At 33.8% G+C, this 15,562-nt stretch overlaps 2 protein-coding genes across 2 annotated transcripts in view; one reads left to right on the top strand and one right to left on the bottom strand.

Moving 5' to 3' along the window:
• Positions 1 to 5,729, top strand: part of LOC106868366 (uncharacterized protein DDB_G0272718) — a 6,610-nt gene extending 881 nt beyond the window's left edge. The window contains exons 2-4 of the mRNA XM_014913585.2: positions 3,451 to 3,468; positions 3,769 to 3,872; positions 5,121 to 5,729. Of these exons, the coding sequence (XP_014769071.1) occupies positions 3,451 to 3,468; positions 3,769 to 3,872; positions 5,121 to 5,303 (305 nt within the window). The 3' untranslated portion in view covers positions 5,304 to 5,729. The remainder of the gene's footprint in view (positions 1 to 3,450; positions 3,469 to 3,768; positions 3,873 to 5,120) is intronic.
• A 2,934-nt stretch (positions 5,730 to 8,663) lies between these two features.
• Positions 8,664 to 15,562, bottom strand: part of LOC106868362 (importin subunit alpha-4) — a 31,366-nt gene continuing 24,467 nt past the window's right edge. The window contains exon 12 of the mRNA XM_052974712.1: positions 8,664 to 15,037. Within this exon, the coding sequence (XP_052830672.1) occupies positions 14,905 to 15,037 (133 nt within the window). The 3' untranslated portion in view covers positions 8,664 to 14,904. The remainder of the gene's footprint in view (positions 15,038 to 15,562) is intronic.

The raw sequence follows: 15,562 nt of genomic DNA, 5'->3' as shown, positions 1-15,562 counted from the left end.
AGAGGGGACAAACAAGGACAGACAAACGGATTAAGTCGATTACATCGATCCCAGTGCGTAACTGGTACTTATTTAATCGACCCCGAAAGGATGAAAGGCTAAGTCGACATCGGCAGAATTTGAACTCGGAACTCAGAACGCAGGCGAAATACCGCTAAGCATTTCGCCCGGCGTGCTAACGTTTTTGCCAGCTCGCCACCACAAGCTTCTTACCACACAGCCACTCCTGCACCTTTGAGTACCCCAGATGTAAAATAAGAGAGAGATTAGTAAGAAAGACGATGGAGAATATATGTTGAGACATACACTCAGGGGACATTGGAGATAGAGAAGTATTGGTCACTTTTACCAAACTTTCTCATCATTATTCTAAGAAACAAATTCTGATTTTATGCTATTGTTCATTATTTCTATGAAAACTAAGGCAAGCTAGCAGAATCATTAGCATGTCGGACAAAATGCTTGGCGGGATTTATTCCAACTATACATTCTGAGTTCAAATTCCGCTAAGGATGACTTAGTCCTTCGTCCTTTCAGGGTCGATGAAATAAGTACCAGTCGAGCCCTGGGTTCAATGTAATTGATGAAATGCTCCCCTAAAATTTCAGGTATTGTTGTCTATAACAGAAATGGTTATTTCTATGAAAGCGTCAAATAATATTTTTTCTAAAATGTTTGTTATAAAATCATTAGAAATGTAGGAGATTTTAGTTAAAGGTCTGGAATCTTCAGGGTAGTAGACCTGTGGATCACATCTCACCGTTTGAATAACTAACTTTATGTCATCGGTACGTTAGATCTATGGGTTCAGACTTCAACATTTGATTCTCTATCTTCATGCCATATTTCTGTATAAGCAGGACTGACTGAAGTTTCACCTTTCAGCCTTTAAGGGCTGATAAAATTAGTCCTAGCTGAGTGTGGTAAGAAGTTTGCATCAGAACCTCAAGGTTCTGCTTTCAATCTCACTACATGGTACCTTGTTAATGCATTTGTTTGCATGTAATGTGTTGAAAAACAAAAGTAGCCATTAGTTAGCTTAATATACATGCGTGTGTGTGTGTGGGTGTGTGTGTATGTGTTTAATTGACTCCTCGACTTGACATTGTACAAATGTAAGCGAATGTCACCATCAAATAAGCAGTGTCCTTCACTCCCAATCTTCTATAAAAAAAAACATATCTGGTCATGGAGAAACATTGCCTCACTTGGAAACAGGTGAAGGGCAGTTTGCTATTGAGAAGCCACCCCAACAAATTCCTATCCAACCCATGCAAGCATGGGAAAGTGGATGTTAAGAGTATGATAAACATTAGACACAATTCCTTGTGGTGCATGTAGATGTACATACAGTCATTCATGCATACATCACTGGAACTTTAAAAATCTGTAAGACTTCCCAAAAATTTATCATTTAAGTATATCTGAGTATGTCTAGATATGCAACTACATGCATGAGAATACACACATAAAACTAAACATACAAATCTGCACACATGCATACATTCATACATACAAAAATACCCTGTTATTGATGTTGAAATTCCAATGAAGGAGCCTTGGGTTTAGGTTAGAAACCAGATCTTTCTCTATTGGCAAGAAATCTTGAAATAAAACTGAACAATGACATACATACATACAAACAACACATACAAACAATGCATGTATACATACATACTTTGTCTGTAAAGTCACTGAGATATAGTTATCTTAGACTGTGAGGGCACATGTACTGCTGGGAGTTCTTTATCGTTTGGAAATGTGTTTGCAGAGACATAGTCGGAGCAATTTACTATCAGTTCTTAGCAGCGACAGAATGGAAGATAAAAAGTATGTTGTAGATAAATGCCATATTATTTGATAGTCATTCTGATATGGGATGGAAGAATTGGGTGCAGAGAGTGATCGTCTGTCAGTCAGTCTGTGTGTCTAGTTGTCTGTTTGTCAGCTTACCAGCCTACCTACCTTCTTGCCTGCCTCTCTCTCTCTCTCTCTCTCTCTCTCCATATATATATATTCTTTTCTACTCTAGGCACAAGGCTCGAAATTTTTTCAGGGGGAGGGGGCTAGTTGATTAAATCGACCTCAGTACGCAACTGGTACTTAATTTATCAACCCCGAAACGATGAGTGGTAAAGAAAAATGTATATATGCTATGTATGCATTGACTGTATGTTTGTGTTTGTGTGTGTAAAGCATATTTTCCACCAAACCTACATTTATAGCTGTGTACATATATACACACATACACACAAGCACAGGCACACATGCATTAATACATACATACATAGATATGTGTGTGTGTATATGTATATATATATATATATATATATATGCATGTGTGTACCTATGTATGTATGTATTTATGTGTACTTCTACAGATACCAAAAGTAATTGTGTCTAGCTTTCAGTAAGGTCACAATTCAATCAGTTTAGTTGCACCAACAAAAGACAAAAGATAAACCATTGAAACTCGAAGAAAGCAAAGTCTGAAGTCTGTCTTCATAGAATACAAAAATGTATAAATACAGCAGATAAACCTGTTTACTGATAAATACGTTGACTGATAAACATGTTTACAAATCCATACATCTTTCAATTACTTCATCTATTGATGTAATTATGAAATCAGTTAAAAGATAAGAGATAAAGAGATCAATCAATAAGGTGATCTGCCCTGATAACCTGATAGAGGAAATTCTGAGTATTGACCTAAACATCTTACAGAACTGATTCAACATAGAATAATAAGGTTTTCTATCAAGGAATTCTACAAATCACCCAAACTAGATTGAAATCTAGATTCCTGATGAGAATTACTTGGGTAGGGGTGGGAGATGAAAAGTAGAAGAAATTGTTGTGGAATAGTTGCAGAATGGTTCTAATAATAATTGGTGAGATGTTAAAAACACCTTTGGTGGTGCAATTAAGATAATGTTAAGATAACGAGATCACATAAAAGAATATTATTTTCTGTGATAATTTGTTATAGCAGCTATTTTTGTAATGATTCATAGTGTTGTTATGTTTGAGTCAAGAAATGATGCATGGGCATATTAACTGTGCCCTAATTTCAACAGCACATATTCAGGGAAAAAAGGCTCTGGTGCATTGAAGTCTATAATATAGGTCCAACATTGCATATAGGACCCAGCATGATTTTTTCAAAACTTCATTTCTTTTTAAAGAAAAGTGTCTTATGTACCGTCAAATACAGTTTATGACTTTGTTACAACACTTAATCAGTTTGACTCAACCAAAATATGAAGTTAAATGAAACATCAAACACTGAAACCAACATTATCAGCTCAATTCCTTATAATGTTTCTAATGACATCAAAAATAGAGTATTCTTACTTTTGGAACAACATTAATAAATAGTTATTTCACTCATATTGAATATACTTGTCTCCTAATGTATTTCATTTTATTTTTCTTCTTCCATTATAGATCCATATGGAAATCCAGGTAAGTACAATTATTCTCAACTCATATTAGATAACCCCATCAAGGATTATTTAAATCAGAGAGAGAGAGAGAGAGAGAGAGAGAGAGAGAGAGAGAGAGAAAGAGAGAGAGAGAGAGAGAAAGAGAGAGAGAGAAAGAGAGAGAGAGGGGATCCGTTCTAGTACTTTTCTGATAATTCTAAATGATGACGGGCAAAATTGACTTCACTATGATTTACTGCCACTAAATGCGATGCAAAAAAACCAAACTATTAAATGATACATCAATAACATGCAATTTTTGCTTTGCTTTTTTGTTTAGGAGGCCCTCCACCATCCGGAGCCTACCCTTACAATGGACCATATTACCCACCCCAACCATACCCACCACCAGCTCAGAGACCACCACCAACCATTGTTATAGAAGTAAGTGTATTTGACAAAGTTTTACTTCAGACATTTCTTGCGAGTTTTAACATGTAACAGGAATTAGGATAGAGATAACTTTATATACATATGTATATATACTATATATATATATATATATATTAGTATTAATGAAATAGATGGAAAAAAGAAATTTTATACTCTTACCTCAACTGCCACTATGAAGTTCCTGCAATCTAAGGATAATAACAGGTAATCGAAACTGTGCTGGTGCTTTACTCATAATCCACTTGTACATTTTGTATAATTTCTCCATTATATATATATATATATATGATGGGGTGCTGAAAAGCCCCTGGCTTTAAGGATATCATGGAAAGCCTGATTGGAGGCCCAACTTTCTCAGTTTTTTTTACAGGGTTTATAACAACTGAAGGACCACTGCAATACACGTGTGAATCTAGGAGGGGATGATGTTGAATAATTAACTGATACTCCTTCACTTTCCTTTACCCGAAGGCAGGAATTTTTCAGCAACCCCTTGTATAAATATATATGTATATATTCTCTTATTTTTTGATTTGTTTCAATCATTTGCTTGCAGCCATGCTGGAGTAGCGCCTTTTAGTCGACCGAATCGACCCCAGGACTTAGTCTTTGTAAGCCTAGTACTTATTCTATCGGTCTCTGTTGCTGAACCACTAGGTTACGGGGACGTAAGCACACCAACATTGGTTGTCAAGTGATGGTGGGGGGACAAACACATATATAAATATATATGTATACATACATGACGGGCTTCTTTCAGTTTCTGTCTACCTAATCCTTGGTTGGCCCAAGGCTTTAGTAGAAGACATATGTACATTTAAATGCTAAACGGTCCAATTTAGCAAGTTTGGCGGCCATGAGTTTGGTGTTATATGATCATAAAGATTGTCTGACATCCATTTTTGGGTTCTGTGGGTTTTGTGAGAAGGTGCTGGTCATGTTGAAACATGTTATGGCTTAACAACCATTTCCAGTGCCTCAATGTATCCAGTAGTGTTAATTCGGTCCCTGTGGAAAGGTGTCAGGTGGCATAACATGATCTCCATTCTCAAAACCATCACAGTTGCAGGAAACTTCATGTGCATCAGAAGTAAAAGACGCAACCATTAATAGGAGATCAATATGTCTAGCGGTGATATCAATCGATAGATTTAGAACCAATATCATCCGTTAGAACAAAAAGATTCAAAATTTACATTTCTTGATGTTAACATTGTTTTCTTTTTTTAATAATTTCAGGAACATCATGAGGGTGTTGGTGGCGCCATCAAACATGCAGTACATGACATGGTGTTTGGTCATGACCATCACCATGGAGGCCACCACGGACATCATGTTCACTATGATCATCATGGTCACCATGGTCACCATGGTCATCACGACCATCATCATCACGATTACCATCACCATGACCACTGCTAAAACACTTCTTCAGTGTAACATTGAAGACAACAAAATTAAACCAATAATTGTTTCCCATATAACTTTGTTATAATGACTTTATAATAACCTTATAACAACATTATAATGTTATTATGATAGCATTATAATAACATTATCAGAAAATTATTTTTACAAGAAATGAAGGATAACGCTTCTAAAAGTTATGCTGTATTCTTCATGGCTGCTGAAAACTTCTGTCAGACATTTGTAAACCATTCTAAAATGCTCATAACAAGTTACCAGAGATGGCCACATAAAGATTGTCATATGTTTATAATAAACCAGGAAGGCACCATTTTCTTGAGTTCTTGAAAATTCAAAGTATAAAACATGCAAGCTAACAACCAATTGTTCAATAATACTTATTAAAATATTTCCAATCAATAAAATAAACATTCAAAATTCTTTTTGGATCATTAACTGGAATATTCAATATTGGTAACAAATTACTTTACATATATTTCTCATAAACCGATAAAGAAATCTCTAAAAGATCTTGTAAGAAATTACAGCCAAATCTTTTTAAAAAACTCCCTCCACTATCAATTTAACTTCTTGGCATTCAGATACATTCTGTCATACAGAACACTTATTTATTAACCTTGTTTTGATCATGCACTATCGTGGAGCTTTGCTGTCTTAATGTTCTGAGTTCAAATTCAGCCAGGGTTGACTATGTCATTCATTCTTTGAGGGTCGATGAAACAAATACTAGTTGTGCACTGGGGTGCAATGTAATCAACTAACCCCTTCCACAAAATTTCAGACCGTTACATTCTGAATTCAAATTCCATCGAGGTCGACCTTTGTCTTTCATCCCTTTCAAGGTCGATAGATTAAGTACCAGTCAAACACTAGGGCTGATATGATCAGCTAGCCCCCCCCCTCCTCCTCCCATCAAATTTCAAGCCTTGTGCTTATATAACAAAGGATTATTATACTCTCACATAAGGCAGTAAGCAGGCGAAATCATTATCATGTCAGCAAAATGCTTAGCAGCATTTCTTCTGGTTCTCTATATTCCAAGTTCAAATTCCATTGAGGACAACTTTGGCTTTCAGGGTCAATAAAATAAGTACCAATTGAACACTGGGATTAATGTAATTGTTTCCCCTTGTCCCTCAATATTGCTGGTCTTGTGCCAAAATTAATAAATATATTCTTTTCTACTCTTTGCACAAGGCCCAAAATTTTTGGGGAGGGGGAGGGGCAGTCGACTAGATTAACCCCGGTACACAACTGGTACTTAATTTATCGACCCTGAAAGGATGAACGGCAAAGTTGACCTCAGCGGAATTTGAACTCAGAACATAAAGACAGATGAAATACCGCTAAGCATTTCGCCCGGCATGCTAACGTTTCTGCCAGCCTGCTGCCTTTTGGAAATATATATCCTTTTCTACTCTAGATACAAGGCCTGAAGTTTTGGGGGAGGGGGGGGGGCAGTCGATTAGATTGACTCCAGTATACAATTGGTACTTAATTTATCGACCGCAAAAGAATGAAGGGCAAAGTCAACCTCGGCGGAATTTGAACTCAGAACATATGCTAATGTTTCTGCCAACTCACCACCTAGAAAATATAGTATTATACACTAATATACATTATTTACAATGGACGGATAGGTCCACCCTGATATATTTCAGACTCATGTCTTCTATCTTGGCTGTCTTAGTCATTGTATCCTCCGCCATTTTTCAAGAATTATCAATATTATATAGTAATATTAAGACAGCAAACTGGTAGAACCATTAACACGCCAGGTAAAAAGCGTATTAGTATTTCTTCACATTTCAAGTTCAAATTTTGCCATGGTCAACTTTGCCTTCCATCCTTTCAGTATCGATAAAATAGTACCAGTAAAATACTAGGGATCAATGTAATAGACTTACTCCATCCCATGAAATTGCTGGCCTTGTGCCAGAATTTGAAATCAATATCATATAGCAATATATTCATCCTGGTTGTTATAGTCACAATGTCTCAGCCATTGTGCCCTAAGGCAGAAACATCAGCCACAACGTTCTGAGTTCAATTTTGCCTTTCATCCTTTTGGGATCGATAAATCAAATACTAGCGAAACATTGGGAGCGGGGTAGGTGGGTGTAATTGACTAGTCCCAGCCCAGAAAATTTCAGGCACCCGTCCCTGTCTCTAGTAGAAAGGATTATCACATATTGATATATTCAGACTAATCTTGGCTTGTTATAGCCATTCTACCTTTAGGTCTTCATCTGGTCACTGACATATTTAGTAAGTTTCTTGGAATTTTGAACTGATTTCTTTATTCAAGTCACAGACGAAGATGGTTCTTATTCCATGCCTAGAATATTCTTGTACACATGATGCTGTTTGCATCTTCTACTTGAACCAGAATATATAGATATACAGAGTATGCGTATATACCAATATACACTCTGGTATATTTGCATATACTTAGTGCATATATTTACTCACAGTGAGTATTTAGACTATATATATATATATATATATATATATATCTCATCATTTGACGTCCGCTTTCCATGCTAGCATGGGTTGGACGATTTCACTGAGGACTGGTGAACCGGATGGCTGCACCAGGCTCCAATCTGATCTGGCAGAGTTTCTACAGCTGGATGCCCTTCCTAACGCCAACCACTCCGAGAGTGTAGTGGGTGCTTTTACGTGCCACTGGCACGAGGGCCAATCACACGGTACTGGCAACGGCCATGCTCAAAATGGTGTTTTTTATGTGCCACATGCACAGGAGACAGTCCAGTGGCACTGGCAACAACCAGGAAAGTTCTCAAACCACTTGTTTGGATGCTTTTAGGATCAGCACCTTAATGTTGAGGTGACAGTTTTGTGGGAACTTCATCTACTTCAAGCTCTGAATTTTGAAAGGGTTAAACTGGGTTTTTTTTTAATCCTTCCTTGAGATGTTAATGCAAGATAAAGCAAAAATTTTGCTAAAATATCCAAAGACTTTGTACCAAACCTATAAAGGTGAAGGCTTGGCTGTGTGATAAGAAGCTTGTTTCTCAACCACATGGTTTCAGGTTCAGTCACACTGCACAGTGCCTTACGTAGATGTCTTCAACTACAGTTTCAGGTCAACAGAAGCTTTGTGAGTGGATTTGGCAGTGATTCAGTAAAAGAGACTGAGAGAATAAGTACCACAATTGAGGAAAAAAAAAAAAAAATACTGGGACTGATTTGTTTGACTAAACCCCTCAAGCTTGATCTTGAAGATGGCCCCAGTCCAATAAATGAAACAAAAGATAAAAGATATACCTTTATCCAAATACAGGATAATCATTACGATTATATGTCAATCAAGCACATAATATCTCTAGACTGGATATAATGGTTTCTTTATTGAATATTCAAGATACAGCAATCTGACTGGACTTTAAAATAAACCGGAAGTTATGAAGCCAGGATGTCACAAGGGGCCATTTTAACAATCTTCTTTAAACAATGTCTTCCATCTAAATATTTAAACTGTGTGCTCAAGACCTCACTTAAAATATCATGCATATATGTATACATACATGTATATATTTATGCATATGCATATGTGTGTATACACACACACACACGTGCTTGTGCGTGTACATACACACACACAAGATAAGTGAATTAACTGTATAAAATCATAATCGTGAGAAAGTACCTCATTTCTTTTCAAAATGGTTCTACTGCAAAGTTTTTCTTATTCGTTAACTAATTAGTAGCAAAGTGTTGCATTAATGAATTTAGAAATTGTTTCATTCTAACTGAATTCTTCAAATCAAATCCTTTGAGTATCATCTCGGAACGACTATTACATTCTATGAATCTGGAACTGGAAAAATCAACTCTTATACAAAGTAAAAGAGTTAAAATGACCCCCAGGTTATAAAAACAATCAAACAGTGATTTGATTTGGAAAATTATTGTTAAAGAAAACCGAAAATCAATATATACAAAAAAATCCAGTTATTCTGAAAATACATTGAAATAGAAAACAGTAAAATAAAATCTATTTATGTATACACACACTAACATTTGGTTGGCTAGTGTAGAGCGGTTTAGAGAGAAAAGTTGGCAGCAGGAAACTGAAGTTTAAAAATTCATTATAATATAAGTCTTCCTAAAAATAATAAGTCTATCTTTAAATGTAAAATTCCCATTTATATGAAGCCCTATTTGGAAAGAAAAAATAGGGAGTGATACTACTTTAGCATGCAGTCTACCACAGTATCCTTTATTTATACTGTGAAAGTACCTGATCAGGGTTAGGGTGAAGGATCAGGGTTGGATTGAGGTTAGAGTTAGGGTTTAGGAATGGGTTAGACTGCATGCTAAAGTGGCACCAAAAAATATATAAAAGTGATATTCCAAAAGGTTTTGGTAAATTTATTCAGTATAGCTAGATAAAAGATTATTGATATGTTTAAAAGTAGTTAATAACTAAATTCAGAATTTGTTCCCTTTTACAAGCAACTTAAATGTTTTTTGGTTATTTTAATTATTAATATCACAGCCAAATTTTGTTGTCATTGTTAAATTTCTATAATGCTAAAAGTTTGAAGAAGATATGAATCGAGTTAGGACAAACGGTTTCACAATGTTATGGACGGAAGGTGATGTTTATGATATTTATTTTCAAAGAAACAAGCTTTATAGTGACTGACTAAATTCTTCACTAAAACAGGAAATCAAACTAAAAAAAAAAAAAAAAAAAAGCCTTAAATTCATTTTAGTGAAAAGTCATTACCACTAAGTCAGAGAGACTGAAGTCTTCATTTGAAATGTTTTTACAACCACCTGCGGCCATCATACAAGATTAAGTTACGAGATATTTTCTATTTTGCTGTTGCTCTGACATAGCTAGAGAAATGTTCAAAAATCTATTTCAGTTTCAACCACTCCTTTTGTTTGTTTTGTTTTGTTTTTCTTTCCCAATACAAAATACAAAAGTTGTCAAACTTGGCTGTATGGAAATAAGAATGAACCGTTATAAGTGTTGCAAGTAAAAAGCAACAATACAAAATATGTCTAAGAATTTAGAAACTTTGAGAACGGGAAATTAATTTTAGGAATGGTGAATCTCAAAGCAAATAAAGCAATAAATATTGGGTCAAAAACCCTTTGGATAGAGAAATTTTGAAGGATTGCTTTGGTCCAATGCTAGAACTGTCATGTTTACAGAATATGTAGGTGCATGTTCCATGACCAGCTTTTTCGACTTACTGCCTGAATGATTTTTAATCCAATGTTTACAGTTTATTTTTTTATAGCTTTATCTGCTTCAAGCTTCACTATTCTTAAAAATAATTTTTTAAATGTCCGTTTTAAAAATTTTGAAAAATCCAATAGATACAGAAGTTGTTGAATCTAAGAATAAAAAATATTGATCAGGTTAAAATATTTAGGAAAGGAAATAATGTCAAAAATAATATTTTAAAAATTAAGGAATTTTTCAAGTTATATGAGAGACATTTGCTAGTCAGGTTGAGAATTTAGTTCTGTAATTATCAAAATTTATCAAACATTGGACTATCAATTTCACAGCTGCCAACCTAAAATGTTTTGAATAACTGGAAAGAAACTGTTGTAAGGACTATAATAAAGAACATTAAATCTCATTATAAAACTTGACATGCCACACTGAACGAAGAAGACATGTCATCAACAATAATAAAAAAAAAAGAAAGGAAGAAAGAAAAAATGCACGCAATAAAAAAAAAATGGAATTGCAAGTGAACTTGAGAAGAAATATAGCCACTTTTTATTGACTAGGTGACAATAGAGGATTCTGTACAGGTAGGAAACTAAAAAAAAAAAAAAAAAAAAAAAAAAAAAAAAAGTATAAAATAGAACAGATAAAACAGAATTAGAGAAGTTAAGAATGAAGTTTTCTAGCAAATAATATCCATGTATTTTGTTCAGTTAGAATTCACAATTTAATAAACATATGGCTGGACGTTGTTTTTTTGATAAAGCTTAAAAGGCCACAGAGTTGATAAGACATGGAAAACGTTAGCTTATAATTTTAGTTTGAAATAAATCAATTAGTTCCATAACTAGTGGTAACCTACCTTGAAGGTAATGAAAATAATTTTTGTGGGATTTTGTTATTTTTTATTTTTTTTTTTTAAAAAAAAAAGGAGTTCTATTCAACTCTAAAAGAAGGTGGCATGCAAGTTATTTCTTAAAACTAGCTGTATGTGTATGTGGATTTGTTTCAATAAAACAAAAACAATAATTTTAAGAAACTATCAACATTAAAATACAGGCAAAGCAATAATAACTGCTATTTTCCAAACCTGTGCCCAGTGAGAAGTAATGCTGTGTATAAATAGATACAAAGGTAGGGCCGGCCAGTAATAAAAAAAGAAAACTTATTGGTAAAACTCCATGTGCAACAAGTGTACCACTGTTATGAGGACAACCAAATAACCCAGTGAATGGGTTAAACAGAAGTATCATAATTTGACCAATTAAACATTCTAAGCAGCCATTCCACCAAAGTGCTTTGAAAGTTTCTGTTGCACAGAGAAAAACTTGTGGTAAGTTTGTGTAGAAACGTTTAAAAAAAAAAAATTTTTTTTTAAAATTCCACATATACACATTCGTTACAAAGTTTTATTTTAACAGTGTATTAGAAAATTACAATCATCATTGCTAAGCCTGTATAGCATGGACAGAAAAATCATATTGTTGGTAGAGTAAGTTACACTAGTAAATTTTAGCTTTCACCCAGCTCTTCGTTCAATATCACACAGTTGATAAGAGACACACTCACAAGAGTGGTATAGAGACCATAGCAGTCAGTCTTTTCATTCAAGAATATCCTGAAATATTTCACAGCATTTCAATCAGTCAATGTTAAGAGAAATAGCACCTTCACACTTGATAAACACTCATTCACACATTCAGTCATACAAATTTATAGTTTTTAAATTTACAATCACCACCTCCATTCTTCAGGTTCACATTTCAGAGAATATAGACACACATTCCCGAATTTCATTTTTTGACATCTTTAAAGATTTATATTTCAAATCACCAATTTCTCAAACTTCCAAATCAGCCATCTTCTGAAAAGGATAAAGACAGAGTCAAGTTTTGTTTTTTTTTTTATTAAAATTATTGTATAAATTAGTTGGCCAGTTTTAAAGTTTGAAGCCAGAAATACCTATTCTTTTCTAAATCAAACTGGGTTAGAGAGAGAGAGATGACCAGTAAAATTAATAACTAATTAGCAAAATTCATCGGAGAATTGCTAATGTAATCAAGTGGATCATATAGAGAAAGGAAATCTAAACAGTCAGTTTGGTCGATACACAAGTAATGTGTCGTCGATAAACGGCCTTACTGGAGCATCATACAACAAGATCAGTAGTAGTCGTAAATACTTTGCTAGGTCAGACCCGCAAGGAAACCCATGCTACTACCATCAGGTGAGAAGTGAAAACATGATACCACTACCACTTAGTTTAACTTAGTCACTTTAGAAAGAAAGAGCAGCTGGAATGTTTATTATAAACTATATATAAAAGAGGAAGGTTTTTTTAAAGTAATTTTCAAGAAGCCCTTACATCATTCAATTTTTAGCAACAATGCACCACCAGCACCAACATTCACAACTTAGTTCCAATACATTCTGCAGAGAAATCACAGCATCATAAAAATTTACTAGATGCATTAATAATAATAATAATAATAATAATCATAGTAATAACAATAATAGTAATTATAATAAAGCTAACACATACACCAATATCAATGATAACTAATAAATTCAGCGATAACTGGGAAATGATATTATGGCTATTTCCCCATAGTAAAGAATAATTCAACAGGAACCCTTATCTTTGTGTCCAACCAGTGCTGCAATGAGATAGCTACTGCAAAGCCCACTGATTAAAAATAGAAACTTTAGTCTCACACTTGTTCCTCTACTCAACTTCATTAACAAAAGAAAACAATTCTTGGCTAATATTTTAATTCCTTTTTAAAGTTTCTCTTTTGTCAAAGATATTGACATTTGCACAGTTTTCAATCAACAACAATAATAATAAAAATATTCTTCTTCTTATGTTTCAATGCAAATGAAGAAAATTAAAAGCAAAAAAAAAAAAAAAGAAAAAAAAAAGAATAACCTATGGAAGACAGATGATCCGACTAAAATAATTACCTATTTCTAATTAAGAGAAAAATGATTCTGCCTTCCTATATATTATGTGTGTGCGTGTATATATATATATATACATATATATACACATACACACACACAGACACTCACCATATATATGCATGTATGCACACATGCCATACACACACACACAATATATATATATATATATATATATATATACACGCACATAACATATATATTAAATTTTGCCATCTCTTGAAATAGATGTTCCAAGCAGCACAGAACTCTATTTCTAGGGAATAAAGAAAAGTCGAAGGAATAATAATAATGAAATGAAACCAAGTACCTTAGAAGAGACTGAATTTTTTTTTTTTTTTTACATATTTAAGAACATTTTTGAAACTTAGCAGAAGAATAAGAAACAATCGCAACCTAAGAATTAGCATAGTTCTCCTGTATTTTGATCAAAATTAATAAAATATTGAATTATGATAATAAAAGAATCCTTTTAATCTACTAAATAGTAGGATTACTGTTAAATGATAAACATGGATCTACAATCAGCAGGTATTTCTTTAAGAAGAAGGGAATAATCTGACAATAATAACAGCATTGAATACAATGCGATTTAAGCTGGATGAGAAAAATACCAGCAACAGACATTAAAAAAATGAAAGGAGAGAAAAAAAAGAAAAGAAAGAAAACCAAACAGGGTTTGAATGCTAAACTGAAACATTTTTTAAAAGGGTGATCTAAGACACAAAAAAAAATATATAAATTTTTCCATTGCCTAAATAATATAAATTATTCACATATATATATATATATATATATATATATATACATACACACACACACATATATATATATATATACACACACACACACACACGTGTGTGTGTGTGTGTGTGTATGTGTGTAGGTTTGTGTATTATATATAAATATATAACAATAGATTGCTTCTTAGAAAACACTATAATTAAAAATTTAGTTTGGCAGTAAAAGACAGTCAAAAGCTAAAATAATAATAATAATAATCATAATAAAACAAAAAAATAAATAAAATAAAATAAAACTGGGGACTAGTATTGTTGCTTGACAGTAGTATTGGGAGTTGAAGTTGATAGAATAAAGAAGTCTAGAAAACAGAAGGGCAACAGAGGCCAAGCCAACAAAACTCATAATTTGTTGTAAAGAGTAGCTGTTGCTGCTGATGAGTGTATTCTTTGTTCTTTTTTGTCTTTTTTTTTTTAAACTGCAGTAAACGATGTAGAAAAGTAGTAGTAATAGTAGTAGAGTACTTGTAGTAGTAGTTGTAGAAGTAGTAGTAGTAGTAGTAGTAGTAGTAGTATGTTCATCCCCAAAACTGATTGCAGTAATCTTCAAGTTGTTTCTGCTTCCAACAGTGCGTAGATCAATGAATGCACAGCAGACGATTTGTGGATTTTCTCAAAACTTGAAACCTTCAGAGGGGATTTGAGCATTGGGATCAAATTGATAACTCTGTTCTGCAGCTTGAGGCACCAACTGAGCATCTTCTTCAATCTGTGAAATAAAAGAAAGAGAAAAAAAAAAAAAATTAAGTCAGCATGTTCAGAGGAGAGAATAAGTCGAATAAATCAACCCCAGAATGCAACTGGTACTTATTTTATTGACCCCCCCCACCCCAAGATGAAAGGCCACTAAGCCTTTTGCCTAGCATGCTAAATATTCTGTTAGCCCATTGCCTCACAATATATGAATATTAGCGTCAATTTTTGACACAAGGGCAAAAATTTTGAGGGAGCAGGGTTGATTACATCAACCACAGTGCTCCATCATCATCATTTAACATCCGCTTTCCATGCAAGCATGGGTTGAACGATTTGACTGAGGACTGGTGAACCAGATGGCTACACCAGGCTCCAATCTGATTTGGCAGAGTTTCTACTTTTAAATTAACAATCAAATTCAAGTTTATATTCAATTAAAATCCTCCTTCTCAACCAGCTTTTTTCAATGATAAACTTGTCGAGGTAGTCTTAACAACTCCTATTTCACAGAAGACAGATATTTTGCTTAAAAAGAACAAAACTACAAGCTCAAAAAGTTATTACTTACTTCCCCA

Source organism: Octopus bimaculoides, chromosome 19, assembly GCF_001194135.2.
Source record: "Octopus bimaculoides isolate UCB-OBI-ISO-001 chromosome 19, ASM119413v2, whole genome shotgun sequence".
Lineage (NCBI taxonomy): Eukaryota > Metazoa > Mollusca > Cephalopoda > Octopoda > Octopodidae > Octopus > Octopus bimaculoides.
This window is presented reverse-complemented; position numbering and strand designations above follow the sequence as displayed.